This window comes from Petaurus breviceps, unplaced genomic scaffold (assembly GCF_028583685.1).
Source record: "Petaurus breviceps papuanus isolate PSGF00001 unplaced genomic scaffold, PetGlider_PUasm1.0 171, whole genome shotgun sequence".
NCBI lineage: Eukaryota > Metazoa > Chordata > Mammalia > Diprotodontia > Petauridae > Petaurus > Petaurus breviceps.
The window spans coordinates 25,062,032-25,080,770 of NW_027185754.1; the positions used below are offsets into that span (position 1 = coordinate 25,062,032).

Here is an 18,739-nt window from a genome sequence, read left to right on the forward strand (position 1 = left end):
AGGGCTGAGAAACTCATTGAAGTATCACTCCAAGCTTAAATCCTCAAATGGCTTATGAATTTACACCAGCAGAGAGTAGGAGGTCAATGTAGGAAGCATTAGTGTGTTGAGCCAGCTCCAACTACATAAGTCTTAAACCAAATTAATATATAGAAATTGACAAGCCTTTTGCTGGGTGCTCCATAGCTTTAAGACCTCTACTAAAATCTCATCGTCTCATCTGCCCATTATTAACATTTCAGCAAAATATAAAGTTTTCATTAATCTCCCCCAGCAAATTTAGGACTGAAAACTGGCAGTTGTTTCAGCTTTTAGGACTACATTAGCTGGTGTATTAAACAAAATGTGTCATACTTCAGTATCTTCTACAAGAAACTAAATCAATTTCCCCCCATATTTATGCACCACTTTATCTAAAAGCATCTGAATTATCATTTACAGCGAAGATGCTTTATTAGCAGCTGGCACTGAAATTGCTCAGTAAAAAATTATATGTCACGTTATAGTAATTTTTAAATTGGTTTTAATCCAACATCATAAAATGTAAAATCTTGAGTGTGGGGTTGTTTTTCCTTTGTTGTTTCCCCTAGTAACTGGCAAATTAGCTTAATGAGATGTTACCTCTTTCTTTCTATGTCTAATACCTGCAATATTTAAGAAATAACAATTGGTAAATAATTAAAGTTCTTCAGCTCAGACATCAGAATGAAGTTGTTGCAGGTAATTGCATTTACTCAAAAAAAAAGATTTAAATAATTCTAAAACATTTAAAGGTTTTCATATTTTTGCCAAAATTTCCACATTTAAAATGTCCTAAAATAAAAATTAACAGGCATTTTGTCAGTTATGTTTCAGTTAAAGCATAGATTTAGGAAAATGACCTATCATTTAAAACTGTAGGCAATAACTAGCCACCCTCATGAAAATATTAGAACAAAGAATGATAGAGTAGAAGGGACCTTAGAACATAAAGTGCTCAAGCAGAGAATATTAGAAGCGGATGGCAGTTTTAGAATACAGAATGTTAGAACTGTAAGGGACCCGAGGATATCAAGGTCATTGCCATCTGTTCTTTTGCTGTTCCATAAAGGACCACTAGGCCTTATTTTCTGACCTGTGTTTTTGCTATACCTGAAAGACCACCAAACTTACCATCTGCCTGCATATGTACCACCCATTAGAGTGAGGGATCCTGAAGAGCAAGGATATTATTATCTCAATTCTCTACTTGTAGTGTCAATATATAACACAGTGCTTAGCTTATTAAAAGCTTCTTCATTCTTTTATTGATTCATCAAAAATTAAGACAGAAAAGGAACTCAACAAGTATATAGTTAGTCCAGTGGTGGTCTCCAAACCTTTTGGTCATGTATTCCTCTCAGTAAAAAATTGTTAAACCCTATAAGTACATATGTGAATGTGTGTTTGTGTAATTTATAAATTATATACACATACTATTGTACCAACAACTGTGTATATTATAAAACTTTAAAATAGACATTTAGAAGGATGAGATAAAGATGAAATCATATTTGATTCTAGTCCTTGAGGAGCCACTGAAGTATATTGAATAGGAGAATGATATAGTCATATCTGTGCTTTAGGAATATCATTGTGGCATCTATTCAGAGGAAGTGTTCTAGTGAGAAGACACTTCAGGGAGACAAATTAGGAGGCAAGTAGTCCATGTCAGGGGTGAACCCATGAAAGCTGATGAGATCATCAAGAAGGAGTCTAGAGAGAGGAGTCAAGAGAGCCCAGGACAAAACCTTGGAGGACATCCACAACCAAGGGAGGGAGATGGATAATGAGCCAGTGAGTGACACCGAGGACAGCCAAGGGAGGGCAATGTCACCAGAACACCAAAGAATAGAGTATTCAGAAGGAGAAGGTGGTCAGCAGTATGTTGCAGAGAAGTCAAGCAGGATGAGACCTGAGAAAATACCAACAGATTCTGGAGTTAAGAAATCATTAATAGCTTTAGAGAAAGCAGTTACACTTGAATGATGAGATTTGAAGCAAAATTGTAAAGGGTTGAAATAAGGTAAGAAATAAGTTCTCTGAGATCAAATGACAGACTCTCAACATGCTAGAGGCCTGATAGATGTGGCTCCCAAGCTGGACTTTGAAGGATGAGTAAAATTTAAAGAGACAGAGATTGTAGTAGAAGTCAGGATAATGGTGTACGCTTGTGAAAAATATTAAATTCATTGAACAAATCCCATGTTCAAATCTTTCCTCCAGCACTAGTTGGTTGACCATGGAAAAGTCACTCTTCCTTTCCAAACCTGTTTCTTCATCTGTAAAATGGGGATAATAAAACCTGTAGTTGCCACCTCATGACGTTGTGGACGATCAAGTGAAAGCACACACATAAAGCATTTAGCACACTTTAAATAAAACACTATAGAATTGTTGGTACAGTGAAAGGTGAGTAATCCACTTTGACTAAAAAGTGGCATCCAGAAGAGAGGAGGAGGAGGGAGGAGTTGGTAGTAATGTGAGATCAGCCTGGAAAAGAAGACCACTGCCAAACTGGCCATTTTAGTTGGATGAAGATGACATTCTTAGGTTTTTATTCTCTCCTCTTCAGTACTACGGTGGGCTGCAGTCCGATTGGTATGGGTGTTCTTTCTTGTCCACTGCAAGTAAGCAACCCACCTCCCCCTTCCCATTCTCTGCAGTTTCCATTCATACTTTTCCTCCAAGGATTTGTGTGATTTACTGAAGGCTTTCCTCCATTGTTGCTGTGGTTTTTTAAAATATCTTTTACAGATACCAATGCAGCATGTGGTGGATCAACTGTTCTCCTTTATTCAACTCCCTGCCTACTTTTACCTGCCCTTTAAGATGTAAGATGTATCTTACTCGACTTCCTGCAACGTGTCCTCTTTGGGAACCTTATGCAGCCTTCTGACCTCTGTCACATGTCTTTCCATTGCCTTTTAGATCACTCTGTGATACTAAGTCACCTCTCTGTTTTCTCTTCTCCAACTTAAATAATCCAAGTTACTTTCACTTTTCCTCAATGGCCTTAGCCATATGCTATAGTCCAGTCTTTCTGTGTCTTCACATATTTGACCACGCTGTTGATTTCTCACAGGTTCCAGGGGAGAAGGGATTTCAGAGGAGGATCCTCAGACTGACATAGCCACAGTCCAAGATATGCTGTCCAGTCACCATTACAAATCTTTCAAAGTCAGCATGATTCACCGACTCAGATTCACAACGGATGTGCAGCTAGGTAAGGCACAGATACAAGGCCAATTTCACTTTGTAAATCCTCAGCTTTCTTGAATACCGCAGCATACGAGTGTGGCGTGAAATTGTGCGCAACTTTTATGTGGCCCAAATGACTAGAAGTAATTTATTTTCTGAGAAATTGTCTAAACAATGAAATTTAAAATATGTAATTTTTCCCACCTGAGGGAATGATGAATGCTCATTGCTCCAGCTTGTCTTCCTGCTTATTAAGAAGCAGATTGGAACTAGAAGGGACTTGAGGCTTTCTTTTCAGATGGATTCATTTATATGTAAGATTCCATAATTTTTGTTCTACATAATTGACTAAAGAACTTAATGTCTCCCACAAGCTGCCTTTGGAACAACTTCTTTTTAGTTGTCTCTTTTCTCTAAATATATGTGTCTTTAGACAAGTCATCCCTCCTCTATGACCTCAATTATCTCGTTTGTAAAATGGGTGATAGGGTTAGGGAGAAGGAGGTTGACCTAGATGATCACTCAGTCCCCCTTAGTTCTGATGTTCTGTTATCCGAGATCTTTTTCATCATTCCATCTTAGGCAGTCCTGTTCTGAGGGGCCTTCCAATGTTATTTGGAGAAGGGGATGGAGGCTTCTAACCCTGACAGTCTGTGTCTTGTGTTCTGGGTTTCCTTCCCTTTTTAGCATAGTTCGTTCCAGCAGTCTCTATACCCTAAGCTCCTTCCAGCTCTGATACTCTGTTCCATGTTCCAGGGTACTTTCCAACACTAACATTCTCCGTTTCTAATAAAGCACATTACTTTTTCATCTATAATACTGACCTGCATGCTTTTGGTGACTCCCAGAGTTTATATTTGAATCTGTACCAAAGATTTAAAACTAACTCAGATACCAAGATTTTGTCTTATAAACAGCATCCTTTCTTTATGATTCTTGGTAAAGAGACGTATTTTTATTTGGCTTGAGCCTGAAGTGCCATAAGCTGAAAAATGTGGTAGTAAAGTCGAGAGACCTGGACACCAGTTCTGACTCTGCCACTGTCTCACTGTGACTGACCTTGGGTCAGTCACTTTACCCCGTCTTTGAATCTTCATGTACTCAGACTATTACTAAATATTCTCCAGCTCTGACATTCTTTGTTCTAAGACTCTTTGCCAATCTGACACTGTATTCTAAAGTCCCTTTTCACATTCAACAAGTGAGTTTCCTTCCAGCTCCACATCCAGTGATCTTCTAAGGGGTAAGACTTATTTTGCTTGTCCCCACATAGCAGAACTAAAAATAGTAAGTTGAAGTTGCAGAGACTTAGGCCTGATATACAGAAATATTTCCTACCTTTTAGAACTACTCAGAAGTGGTATAGGTTATTCATTTAATAATAGGTTCCCCCCTTTAGAGAGTTTCAAGTAGAGATTCTGTAACCATCCTTCCTTGCCTGGTCCCAGTGCCCAGACTTCTTCTTTTCACTCTACTTCAGCTGCATGTGGGAAATCTCCAACTCTATTATGCCAGCATTTCTAGACAGAGCAGGTATTGGGAAGAAGCCATGAGAAGAAGACAAAACCTACATCTCCTTTTCCTCTTGCTTTTTGACCTCAGTAATGGTGACCCACAAGCCCAAATGCTTTTGGCAGTGAACCCTTCTTCTCTGTTCATTCCTGCAGCCCTGTGACATGACTGCCCCTCTTTCCTTGAAACCAAAGATAGATTTTGATTTTTGCGTAACTACAGTGAAAGGATGAGATCATAGAAAATATACAGTACTTAGAATATATGGAATTAATGAAAAGAGAACCAGGAATATCACCCTCACTGCCAAGGGAGGAAACAAAAGCTCCAGCCAGATATTGAGTGGTTTAGATTCAGTACTGACCATTCAGAGCTGACCATCTGGTTTCCAGAAATGATAAACCATGCATCTTTGCATCTTTCCCCAATCTTTATTCTGCTCAGCTACCCCATCTGCAGCCTTTGCACAGCCCTTAGTTCTGCCCAGCTATCCAGGAAGAATTTTCAGAGGCCATGATTTTGCCTTCCCTTGTATTGTTGAGTCATCATATCTGCCCCATAAGCTAGAGGACTTTCCATCTACTCTGGGTGCAGTCTTAAAACCATAGACACAGGAAGAAACTGAGCAAAACCTGGGAGCAATTACAGGCAGTTAACAGGAAAGCAGATTTAAGCTAGTCATAAGGAAAAACTTTTGAATAGTCAAAGAACTCTCTCAAAGTGGTATAGACTGTCTCAGTAAGTAGTGAGTTCCCCATCACTGCAGTTATTGAAGTAGAGACTGAATAAATACTTGTTAGGAATGTTAGAGAAAATTCCTGCTCAGGTGTGTATTGAGTTGCCTGACCTCTGAGGTCCCTTCCAACACTAAGATTATAGAATTCTATAGTTTAATTCCAAACACCAGTTACAAGGACAGGGGGAAAAGGATGTTCTCTCATAATAAACCTGTTCAATTTTAATGCACAGATATAATTGATATTCATAATTTAATAACATTGGATAGAGGAAGAGCTTATGTTTCTAAGGGGTTTTCTAAATCAAGGAAGCATTTTCAGATTATTTGCTTCTGTGATGAAATTCAAGAGTAGTCTTCAGAGTCATAATGGAGGCCTCATCAGCCCTGAGGAAGTCCAATTCAATTTCGGTTCAATTTAACAAACATTTCTTAAGTATCTGTTGTATCCAGAGCCTTCTGTCTGAGGCTTAGGGCAGATGCGAAGTTTAGATTAGACATCATCCCCTCTCTCATGGGATTCTTAGTCTGGTAAAAGGACATGACATATACACAGAGAGCTATAATGCACAGTATTAGATGAGAGAGGTACAAAACAAACTGCTATAGGAGGGCCAGGGGCACAGGCAGGCAGCATGGAAGTTGTATTTTCAGAGATGGATGGTATTTCATCAGATAGGGAATGCACTTCAGATGAAGGGCAGCACCACCAAGTGACCGTGTAAATGGAAGACCGAAGGGCATACGCCTCAGATGGAGGGTGGGGACAGTTTGGCTGGCACCTGTAGAGACTAAAGAGAATTAAGTAATGTGAAAGCCAGCTTGAAAGGTAAGGTGGTGCCTGATTGTAGGGATCCTTGAACGCCAGTCTAAGGAGTTTGACCTTTACTTGGTAGGCATTGGGAATTCACTGAAGGATGTAAAGCCAAGAAGTCACATGACAGATCTTTGGCTAAGAAAGATTCAGTCTGGCAGTGTTTGAAAAATGGATTGGTGGGAAGGGCAGGTGGGAAGGCCTGTTGGAAGAGTCTTTTGGTCCAGGTAGGTAACAGTCAGGACCTGTGTTAGGGTGGTGGTCGTGGAACAGATACAGAAAGATAACCAGAACACTTGTGAAATTCAGGTAAAATACATTGATAAGTATCATGGTTCCCTACATATTTGGGAAACTGATGTTTCCTTACTTTATAAGGGCTGCTAAAGCTACCATGTCTTTCTTTACAGGGGAACCCCTTTATTCAGACTTAAAAATATAAGTGCTCACTCTGGCCCAGAAATTTCTTTACATTGAAATGCAATCTTGCACAAAGCGGAGCCCAGCGAAACAGTACATACTTTATGAGCAATGAAATGAACTACGCTGGATTCTGAGAACAGTAAATAATTTAGTTTATTTCAACTGACTAGGCAGGTTCTTCAAATCTCTCCTGACACTGATGAATGAATGGTCTTCTCTCTCCGTCTGTCCTGTGTCAGTCAGAACAAGATATTTCACTTTCGACACCTGTGGCGTCATCTTCTAAGTGGTGAGTGTCCGTATGAGGCCCTGAGAGTATCCTGTCTTCAGGGTTTGCCAAAACCACTCTGAGTTATTAACACGAAAGATATCACAGCTGTAAGCTGGAATCCGCCCACTCCCAAAGGCCATTATAACTCAGTTTCATCTAGAAAGATTTCCCAGCTAAAAGGGACCTTAGAGGTCATCTGTTCCAAATCCCTCACTTTACAGATCAGAAAAATAAAGCCTGGATAAGGGAAGGGACTTGCCCAGTGTCACATAGCTTTAAAGTGGCAAAGCCAAGATTCAGACCTAAGATTTTCAGCACCAAGTCTGATAGGCTTTATACCCCACCGTGCTGAACTTCTGATAGACCGCTATTAAGTACCCAAACCTTTGTTTTCAAAGGAAGCAGCAATAAAGAAGATACAGATTTTGTTCTTGGTCCTGCACTTACTTTCTACTCACCATTCACTCGCTCTTGTTCACAGATGCTATTTAGAGATCCAAGAAAAACTAAAGGGATTGTAAAGGTTATCAAAGTAGTCAAATTAGAGGTTGACCTACTATCTTATCCAATCATTAAACCAATCTTTTATCAAATCTCGTGTATTCCATTTGCGTAACAGCTCATTCATCCATCCTTTCCCCTCTGTTCCTACCACTGCCATTCTTAGTGAACTCCTCATAACTACATGTCTGATATAGTAGTGTCTTTTCAAGTCTTTCCAGTCTTCCCCCTAGAATCTGTACTTAATGTCATTGCCAGGCTTATTTTCCTTATGTATTGATCTAGTCACTTCACTTCTCTACTCAAGTTCCTTTAGTGACCTTCTAGTGCTTCCCAAGCAAAGTTCAGACTGCATAATCTAGCATTCAAGGCCCTCTCAAATTTGGTACTACTCTGCCTTTCTTACCTTATCTCATATTGTCCTGGCATATGGTGGATACTTAGTAAATTCATGTTGATTGACTAGCACTACTCTTCCACCACGTACTTCATGCTCCAACCAAACTGGACTATTGGACTTCCTCATAGTGACCCTTTTTTCAACCCCATTGCCTTTGCTTCCACTGTTTTCCTATGCCTGGAATTCCCCATCTCCAAATGGTGTAAATTCTTAATCATCCTTTAAAACTCAGTTCAGATGATGGCTCCAAGAAGGATTTCTTGATCTCATCCCCTTGTAGACATTCACCATGTTGACCTTCCCCTTCTCTTCCTGTAGCATATGGTTTCATCTCTCTCATATACGTGTATTTTATTTTGTATTGGGGGATGTGTTTGTGTGTGTGTGTGTGTGTGTGTGTGTGTGTGTGTGTGTGTGTGTGTACATACATCACCCTACGAAACTATAAGCTCCATGAGGGTAGGGACCATATATCTCCTTCAGTACCCAGTTCAGTATTTTGCACATAGTTGGTACATAAGAAATATTATTGGGGAGACTAGGTGGTGCAGTGAATAGAGCACCGGCTCTGGAGTCAGGAGGACTCAAGTTCAAATTCCCCTCAGACACTTAACACTCACTAACCGTGTGACCTTGGGCAAGTCACTTAACCCCAATTGCCCTGCCTTCCCCCCTCCAAAAAGCCAAAAAAAAAAAAAGAAAAATATTATTGAATAATTTTCAGTGGCTCCCTATTCCCTTAAAGATCTCCACTCAACTATTGAAAGCCCTACCATAATTTGGCTGCCACGTTATCTTTCTAAACATATCAGGTTGCTCTTTTCATATATTTTTCTCCAGATTTAGCATTCTTTCTCCTGCCTTTGCACAGTCTCCCCTCCCCCCAATAAAAATAAGAAAATTTAATTTCTTAAAAACTGTTTAGAGTTATGGTCTGGTTCCTAGTCAACCGCACCCTACTGTCTCTTGAGTCCTGCATACCTTCCATTATGCCCTATTCCTTCTGGACAGTCCAGTAGTCCATTCATTAGGATAAAAACTGAAATGGCAGGATAATCCATTCTAGCAGTGGAGCTCTGGGCTTCTGCCATTCATTCAGAATAGCTTTCTGTGATATGAACATTAGGTTGGCCCCAGACATTACAGGTCTTAAGCTGCCTCGATTAACTCCCTATCTCCGTGACAAAATATTCATGCCCAACTATTCCAAATCTCCTACCCCAAAAAGCTCTTACTTTGGGCTTCTCTGACTCTTGCTGTTATCAGGTCGTGGAAGGGCCACTGTGCATATTTCAGCAGGGCTCCTCTAAAATCCCTCATGGCCCTCTATGTATCAAGGCAATCCTTTAGGAAGCAAGAGGGCTCTTCTTCATGTTGCTTTGCCTGGTAATTTGTCATTATGTAGAAATGTACCTTGCCACTGGTACCAGCTAGCTGCTTTCTACATTGCAGGTCACTCTTTCCCACATTAGCTAATACAAGGCAGCACATTTCCTGTCTCACAGATTCTGTCTCATCATGAAGGGGACTTGGCTCATATTGATTCTGGCTCTCCTCAAAATACTTCCCCTGGAGCCAGAGTGGTTTACTCTTTAGAGTGGAAGAAACTTTGGAGGTTTATTCCAGGACTTGGAATCATAGAACCATGTAATCCAGGAACTGGAAAAAACTATAATACCATGTCAAAACACTGAGTGTAGCATTTTGGACCTGGAAGAGTTCATAGGACATAAAATGTTAAGACATTGGAAGTCAGAGCTTACAGAGATCTTTTAACATCGTGACAGTGCAGTGGGCATATCTGCTCATAGTGCTTGGATGAGCAGGATAGCACTAGATACAAACATTGTGGTAAGATGAAGGATCTCTCAGCCTTGCCCTTTGCCCTGTCACTGTGTCCTGCAGACCTCTGGGCACTGGCACCGGAAGGAGCCCTGGGTTTTGTCATCCACTGCACTGCTGTATACCCTTATCATTTCCATGCCTTTCCATCCTGTAACTGAACAGTGTGAACTCCTTGAGAGCAGAGACTGTCTTACTTTTGTATTCCCAGCACTTCGCATACTACTTGGTACATAGTGCCTAATAAACGGTTTTTTCATTCACTTATCACTTACATTTGAAAAAAAAACTTAGCAAGTCATCTAGTCCACCCCTCTCTCCTGAAGGATAAATCCCCCTATAACTTGCCAAACAAGCAGTTCAATGGGATAAAAGACCAACTGAAAACCAACTACTCACCTACTGTCAAGAAAGTATAGAAACACCAATGTCACATTTAAAACTTAGAAGCATAAATTTCATAACGTGGCAATAAGCAATTGTCTCTGTTTTCAGGAAGCCTTCCAGTGGAATTTTCATATGGTTCAGCTCCCCATTTATTTTGGAGACACCTGATCAGCAGTAGAAATTCAGTCTGGTTTCAAAAAAAATCTTTGCTGTATCAGAACAGTATATATACTGTTGATTAGATAAATGATTTTGGATGAATATACTAAGAGTAATCCTTTCTGGCCCCAGGCTGCTTAGTGATTCTCCCTTTGGCCTTTTCAGGTCTTCAAGGACTTAGAGAAAGCTGAAAATAAAAAGATTGTAGGATTTTTTTTTAACAACTCTTTAGGAATTTAAACAATACAGAAGCCTTTGTCACCTAAGCTAGCAAGTTATAGAAACTTGATGAATGAACTATAGCTCTTGATGTCTGAGCGAATAAACAATATCTCTCAGTAAATAGATACCTTGAAAACCATACCCAGACATATGATATTTAATGGCCTCAGCCTTACAGAATTTGCAGTTTGGCTTGGCATAATAGAAAAAGCCCTAAATTTGGAGTACAAATCCTGGCTTTAACAATTATTATGAGACCTTGGACAGCTGACATTCCTCTTGGATCCTCATTTTCCTCATGTGTAAACTAAGAGGATTGGATCATAATATTGGCACCACTTATCTCAGGGTCGCTGTGAGAAAAGTGTCTGATGTCCTAACTAATGCACTTACACAAATAATTTTAAGGCATCATTATTGTTATTTATAGCGGGATGTTGCAGAATGTTGGAACAGTGCCTGGGACAGTGAATCTACATGTAGTTCTTTAATCAGTATTTTAAAATGATGTGGTTGTACCAAGAGGCATCAAAGTCAGGAAGACCTGGGTTCACATCCTGCCTTTGACACGTGCCAGTTGTGTGACACATGCCCCAGACCACCATCTTGGACTACCTAGGGCAGAACAAGTGCTGACCTGCATCGTCAGAGAGAGTTTCCTATGCCAGTAAAATTGTAGGTTTAGTCCAACTAGTCATTTTCTTTCTATGAAATCTAGTTAAAGTAGGTAACTGAAATAGGGATGAAAGAGGGCCTAGGCATGGTTGCCAGAGACCCAGCTTCAGGTCCTAATGCTGTTGTTTAATTTGGCCACATCATTCACATCTCTGAGCCTTGCTTTTTGTTTTTATTCAGTCATTCAGTCACCTCTGACTCTTCCTGATCCCATGGACCATATGGTCCTTTGATTTTCCTTGGCAAAGATGTAGGAGTGGTTTGCCATTTCCTTCTTCAGTGGATTAAGGCAAACAGTGATTAAGTGACTTGCCCAGGGTTACATAGATAGTAAGTTTCTGAGGCTGGATTTGAACTCAGATCATCCTGATTCCAGGCCCAGCTCTCTATCCACTGAACCACCAAGTTGTATCCATTTAGCTCTGAGTAATAGTGCTTGTTCTGTGTGTCGCTCAAGGCTATGAGAATCTAGTGAAATCTTGTGTTATAGAGTGCTTTGTGAATGATAAAACACTACATAAATATTGTAGGATTGAGAGCTGGAAAGATCTTAGGGATAATTTTACAGAGTAAGAGACTGAGGTGCACAGGTGAAGGGCTATGCCCATAGCTCACATTTGGCAAGAAGCAGAAAGCAAGATCCAAACCTGAATGTGTACTTGGTGTAAGTTTTAAAAGCTTCAAAAAACACAGATTCCGGTGAAAATGAGATGGACTTCAGAGTCCCTATTTCTTATTGTTGTTTATTTTTAGCTGTCTTGTTAAGGAAGGATTTATTTACTGGTGTTGATGGAGGACAGTGTTGAGCAATGTTTTCTGTTCTTGACAGTTGGTGTGATACTTTGCTTCCAGTGAAGTTTGACTCACTGTATCTGGAAGCTGTCACAAGTAAGAGCTTGAAAAGGTCATGACAGATCACTAAAGATAAATGGTTAGGGGAGGAGAGCTGTTACAGGAAACAAATGGCCTACCTTGTTTGGTAGGGAAGGAGCTGACCCTGTCCAGTACGGTAAGGACCATAAACTTTCCTTACCCACCTTTGGCAGGACACTCGTGTTTAACACTCTCCCATTTCCAGTTGACAGTACAGAATAAAGCCAACTCCTAACTTTTATAGGAATAGTCTGAATAACAATAGAACTATATGTCTGCAAAGCCAAAAGAACCTTAGATCATAGAATGTTAGGGATCTGCAGATCTGCAGAACTGTAGAAGGGGCCTGAGAGAGGTCTAGTACAGTTGCCATCACGAAAGGATTCACCTCAGGTATTCCTTTAATCAGTGATTCCACAGCATTTGAATGCTTTCAGGTCATTCATTATCTTCTGGACAGCAAACTTGGAGAGAAGAAAAATTTAAAGCTTAAGTGTTAGGGGATCCTGCTGGTTACAAGTCAGCCAGAAACTTAAAATTCAACATTTCTAAAATAGCAGAACAAATAGCCAGTGAGGAAACATGGTGTGATTTTTTTTTCCTTTAAGAGATTGGGTCTCCTTATCTCTCCCAGGCAGGAAGTGTAGCAGCCACTCAGACCTAGGTCAGCTCACCCCACCTTAGGCGCCCTGGTTCACCCCAGGGACTTACCATATTGATTCCAGACTTAGTCCTAGACACCTGATCAGCTTAGCACATTGAAGTTCATAACTTCAGAGCTTAGGAGATACACCTGCCTTTGCCTCCCCTGTAGCAGCGATTATAGACATATACCACCATGCTGGCACAACCCAAAGTTGTTGTTGTTGTTTTTTTATTCCACTATGTCCAACCTGATCTCAAATGAAATGCTTTTATGTCTCTTATGTTCAGGTAAAAATAGAGAAAGTTATTTCTTCACAGTGTTTAGGGTTTGACTTTGTAGAAAGAAGAGTGGAGTCAGTGTTCATAGATGGGCTTTAGTCCACACTGCCATAAGTTCTACTAGTGTGACCTTAGATAAGTCAGTTAACCTCTATGCGTGTGGCTTATTGATATACAAAGTGAACTGGAGGGTCCCTTCTAGCACTAACATTCAGTGAGTACTGAATTGATGCTTATGAACTTCATTTTCCTTCATAACCTACCTTACCAGTAGTGTTAAGGATCTTAGGAGGTCATGATATGAATTATTGGAAATGCAACATGGTATAAGAAAAAGATCACAGGAAATATGTTACATGTTATTTTTATGTTTCTCCTATGCCACCCAGGCAAGTCTTTTCCTGAGCCTCAATTTTCTCATCTGTAAAATGGGATTGATGTTATTTGGACTACTTACATCACAGTGATATTTTAAGGAAACCCCTTGTAGATCCTAAATTGATAAACAGATGCAACAAATTATAGGGATCATACCTTTTGGAACAGAAAAAGACCTTAGTGGTTTAAAAAGAACGTTGGAATAAGAATACCTGGACCCCAATCCAAGGCCTGATGGTTACTCCCCTTGGAACTTTGACTACATCCTTTCTTTTGCCTCATTTTTTTCTTATCTTTAAGACGATAGTTGGAGTAGATGATCTCTCCAAGTTTCCTTTCAACTCTATGTTCTTATGGTGTAGTTCAACCTCAAATATATTATTATTGTCATTCATACTATTACTAGAATAATGCTACAAAGGAGCATCATTGGGAAAGGAATTCATGTGCTGGTGTGGGAGCTAAGGCAGTTGATGCTGCGATATGGAACATAATGGATGAACTCTGCAGTAACAATTTGCAGATAAAAATAATAGAAGTTAAAGTGTACTTTACATGATAAAAGAAAGATGAAAGAGAAGGAGAATGTGGTACATCTGAGATGGCTGGGAAAACTCGAGGCTTTGTGAAGTAGGCTCTGTTGAAAAGATTGATGCAACGGAGAGTGACCTTGGCTTGGAACAGGAGCCAGTGATGTATGTACGAGCATCTCTCTGCTAAATGGACCCAGATTTGTAGCACTAATATACATGGAAGCCCAGAACCAAACTCAGTATGGCAATAAATCAACAGCCACTTTGGATGTCATTTCTAGTTTATATTCTACTATTGTTCTATCACTTTAATTCATGTCACTATCATCTGTTCATCTGGAACAGGTTTATATAATTTTCCAGTGGAGTTACCTGACAAATCCTATCAAATTAACAAGGTACATTAACAATATTGACTGACTGTAGCTTCAGGAGGTGCAGGGCCATAGGACAAAAATTTTAAAATATGTCTCCAATGATTTTTTTTCATTCTCTTTCACCCTCCCCCATCTCTCTCATACCCCAAAAAAGGAATGTGGGACATAAGGTTGATTTCCTCATAAGATGTACCTACATTTATTTTTGTAACACTTCGTGTCACAACTTTTATAAATGTCAAAAATAAAAAACCCTCACCATCAATGTGCTGAGCTTAAATGCTTTTCTTTCTGAGAACCACAGAAAAAGACCCAGATCTTAAACAATCAATAGCCAAATAAAAAGAAAAAGGAAAACTGGGGAGTTGCCATCTGTTTGAAGTGAAAAGTAATGATATTGGTCTTCCAACCCATTTTTTACTCTATGGAAAATGAGGCCTTCCCTTCCTGAATCATTGGTACTCATGATGTTCTGCCTAATTAAAATATAACATATCTGAAACAGGTCTAATGACAAATTCTGGCTTTTAACTAATTTAATTTAGAAATCCTTATAGATCACCTTTGCTGGAGCCCCCCATGGTAATGGCCAGGGTTAAGCAGCCATTAACCCATTAGTGTGGTGTTTATTGAAAAGAAAATGCAGGATTCACTTTTATTATAATTCTTTAGGTGAAAGTCTTCTCTATTTAACTTGTGATAGTTTGGTACTTATGACAAAAGAAGATAGAAATGTATGAATATGAATCTTCAGTATTCACTTGTATTGGGCTAAATTTGCTGTCAGAAGATGGTTGATTTTTTAATTAAGCCATTCTTATTCATTCACACTGGATTCATTGTTGAAAATGAAGTTTTCTCACACTTCACTTCAGACCCACCTAGACTTCTAAAGTGTTACAAACAAAAGCCCTCACGTGAAATCGGCTGGTGTGATTTGTCTTTTGTGCTGTAGCATGCCCATTTTATTATTTTAATTATTACTTCTACCTTTTTTTCCCCCCCACACTGACCTTGACCTTTATCCTCTGACCTAAAAATGCAATTACTTTAAGGCTCCATATGGGTCCCACTCTGGAAGGTACATTGAAGGTTTTGTCTCACTCTGTCAACAGACAAATCCTTTAATTTTCAATGAGTGAGAAAAAGAGAGAGCCTGGCATAGGTCATATATTTCATTCTGAGTATATATTCCTTTGCGATACTGGAAGAATGATTGCTATAAATTTCAGTGATTATCTCAGGATGCTTTGTAGCCCTAGTGTGCACGTTTTCCCTACTCCTTTAATCCCCGACTGCTGTATAGCCTGCCTTTCACAGCTTTGGAAATCAAATCTGAAGGGGTAATATTAACATTTTTCACTTCTGTCCCTAAAGGCTCTGTTGCATATTATTCCCTGGTGTTTTACACCTAGTGCTGTGTCTAAGGAAACATACACAAATAAACGATGTTTTCAGTGTTCAGTTCTCAGGAAACCAGGCTGATAAATGGGAAGACTGTAGAATCATATTGTATCAGAGCTAGAAAGAACTGGAGACCTAGCAATGGAATATTCCAGATGAAAGAAGGACACTAAGACCCAGAAAGGGGAAGCAGCTTGCCTATGTTCACAAAGCTAGCCATCCATGGAGATGGAATTTGAACCCAGGTCTTCTGACTTTAAAATCCAGTATCTCTGTAAATGTGAACTATTACTTCTACTGCTGCTATACTAATGAAAATGCATAAAGGGTATGAAATGGCTATTGTAATATTGTTCACGCAATCTGCTGCCATTGGTTTTTCTCTCTCTTCTAACTTAAAGGTATCTCTGGAGACAAAGTGGAGATAGACCCTGTGACTAACCAAAAGGCCAGCACAAAGTTCTGGATTAAGCAGAAGCCCATTTCAATTGATTCTGACCTGCTGTGTGCCTGCGACCTTGCTGAAGAAAAAAGCCCAAGTAAGGCAATCCTTTTATTTATATCCTTCCTCTGCTCTTCTTCTCTTTGTGTGTGTGGGGTGCCAAGAGAATATATGAGCACCATGTCCTTTCTTCCTTGGATATGTTTAATGTGTCGCAAAGCACTTCTTTCCCTCCAGCCAGAGTGTGTTATAATGCCAAGAACTTATAGACCCACGTTCTATCAGTTTTTCAGCATACTTCATTAAGAATTTCAGTCTAACCCACTAAGTAAAGTCAAGTGAGCAGAGTCCTTTCAGTATCTTTCACTGGGGTTGCCATTTCATGATTCAGTAGCATCCCATACTTGGTCTTTGTCTTCCTTCATAATGGAAATATCGGGAAGCCACGCTGTTTGCTGAGAGAGAGAGAGAGAGAGAGAGAGAAAGAGAACTATTAAGAACTTATTTGATACCATCACAAGATCATAAAATGTTACAGCTGGAAGAAACTTTAGAACTTAGAAGGTTAGAACAGTCAGGGCTCAAGTAAACCTTGAAGTATAGGATGTTAGAGGTGAGAGGGCCAATTCAGAACAAAAGAACATCAGAGTTAAAGAATAGTGGTTCCTAATCTTTTTGAGTGTGCAGACCTTTTAGCATCAGAAAAGTTCATACAACTTCACATCCTAGTAGTTACTATTTCATTCCATTGATTGAGGAGAGACATGACAAAAACACTACTGTGAATTCAGTACAACTTTCAAATTAATCTATATTAATTATAACAGTATCAGCATACATTTCTAAATAGCAGTGCACAAATATGCAAGACATTCCATCTATTGAAGTTATATTTGCTACTCTCTTATATACTAAAGAATTTAGTAAGGTAGCTTGTGCTTTCAAGATTATAGTTTATATAAGTCTAATTGAAATCATTAAAGTTTTAGCCTTAGCTCTATTTTTTTCATATAGTTTTACACAGCCCTTGCACAGCCCCCCAGGGTTCCACTCCCTTAGAGGACATCTAGTCCAGTGCCCTGATTTTATTGAGAAGGAAACAGAAACCAAGAGACCAAGTGACTCACCCAGAGTCATATAACAAGTTAGTGGCAGGGTGGCAAGGCCAGGACTCAACCCCCAGGCCTCCTGATAGCAGGTCCTCGTGACAAGGAGTAGTGTAACAAATTACATCCTCAAAAGAAAAAATAAGAAATGACAGAGTCAGACACTGTTTGACGTATGTCCCAGATCTCCATCCACTTTGTAATACATGACAGTTCTTTAGGCAAAATAAGAAAATTTAGGCAGCCTTGCAGATAGCTACCTGCCTAATCTCTTCAGTCTAGTGACTCTATTTTGTTCTTTTAATTGAATTTTTAAAAATGAACTTCTCTTATCTTTTTTTTTTTTTACAATTGGGGTTAAGTAACTTGCCCAAGGTTACATGGCCAGATTTTTAGTGTGGGTGTTGAGTATCTGAGGCCAGAACTGATCCCAGGTCCTCCCAACTCCAGGGCCGGAACTCTTACTCACTGCACCACCTAGCCACCCCGAACTTCTCTTATCTTACCAGGACTTTTTTTTAAGTACTTTAAAGTAAGACATTTGGAGTATTTAAAAATAATAGTAGCTCCCATTTCTGTAGTATGTCATGATATACAAAGCACACACCCCACAATATCCACGTGAAATGGGATTTGTAAGTTAGCATTATTTCCATTTTACAGATAATAAAACTGAGATTCAGGGAATTGAAATTATTTAAGATTATAGGATTCATGTCTGGAAGGAATCTGACTTAGAGTTCATCTCAGCAAACCCCCTTCTTTTTCACATTAGGAAACTGAAGCTCAGAGAAAGTGACTTGCCCAAAGGTCACACAAGCAGTAAGAATCAGAACTAAGTTTCAAATCCAAGGTCACTAATCTTTTTCTATTACATTGTGAGGCTTCTCTTTTCTACAAAACTATGCCAGGTTTGGGGCTATATTTTACCCCTTCCCATCCAGTAGCAGTCTGGGTGAAGGCAAAAGGGTTAGAGATGATGGAGAAAGAATGAGCAAAGAGTATACCATACATAGTGAGATTATGCTGTCATTTCATTTCCACAAGAAGTGCCTGTTTAATAGACTTACATTTTAGGTAAATTGACCTTAATGTATAGGGGAACTTCAGTGTGCTCCAGAGCTATTAGAGCATAAGTGCTAGCAAGTCCTGCCCCCCCTGGACACCTTCAAGGAGATCTACCAACAAGCTGTGCATTGAATGACTGATAACCTGGCTAGCTTAAGCATTAGGAAGCTTATCACCAGAAGATTGTCCACAAGGACATGGGTTTGTTTGGGGGTTCTTTGGCCATAGTAACTCATGAAGGCACCCTTCCCCATCATGAAGAGCATGCTCACTGGTGAAATACCAGGCCTTAGGAAAGTTTGGAGAAGAATTCATATGAAGTACACTAAAACTAGAAGGCACCTTACAGATCATCTCATCTAACCCTATTGTCACCTCACAGATGAGGAGGAATCAAGGCCCAGGGAAATGTTGTGATTTGTCCAAGGTCGTATAACCAGTTGATGTCAGAACTGGGTTTTGAACTTAAAACT

General features: G+C 39.6%; 1 protein-coding gene across 8 annotated transcripts in view; it reads left to right on the forward strand.

The window, feature by feature from the left end:
- Positions 1-18,739, forward strand: part of MAPKAP1 (MAPK associated protein 1) — a 346,315-nt gene that overhangs the window by 285,308 nt on the left and 42,268 nt on the right. For all 8 annotated transcript variants that reach the window (XM_069082736.1, XM_069082737.1, XM_069082738.1 and 5 more), the window contains 2 exons: positions 3,104-3,244; positions 16,052-16,189. In XM_069082736.1, coding sequence (XP_068938837.1) covers positions 3,104-3,244; positions 16,052-16,189 — 279 coding nt within the window. The remainder of the gene's footprint in view (positions 1-3,103; positions 3,245-16,051; positions 16,190-18,739) is intronic.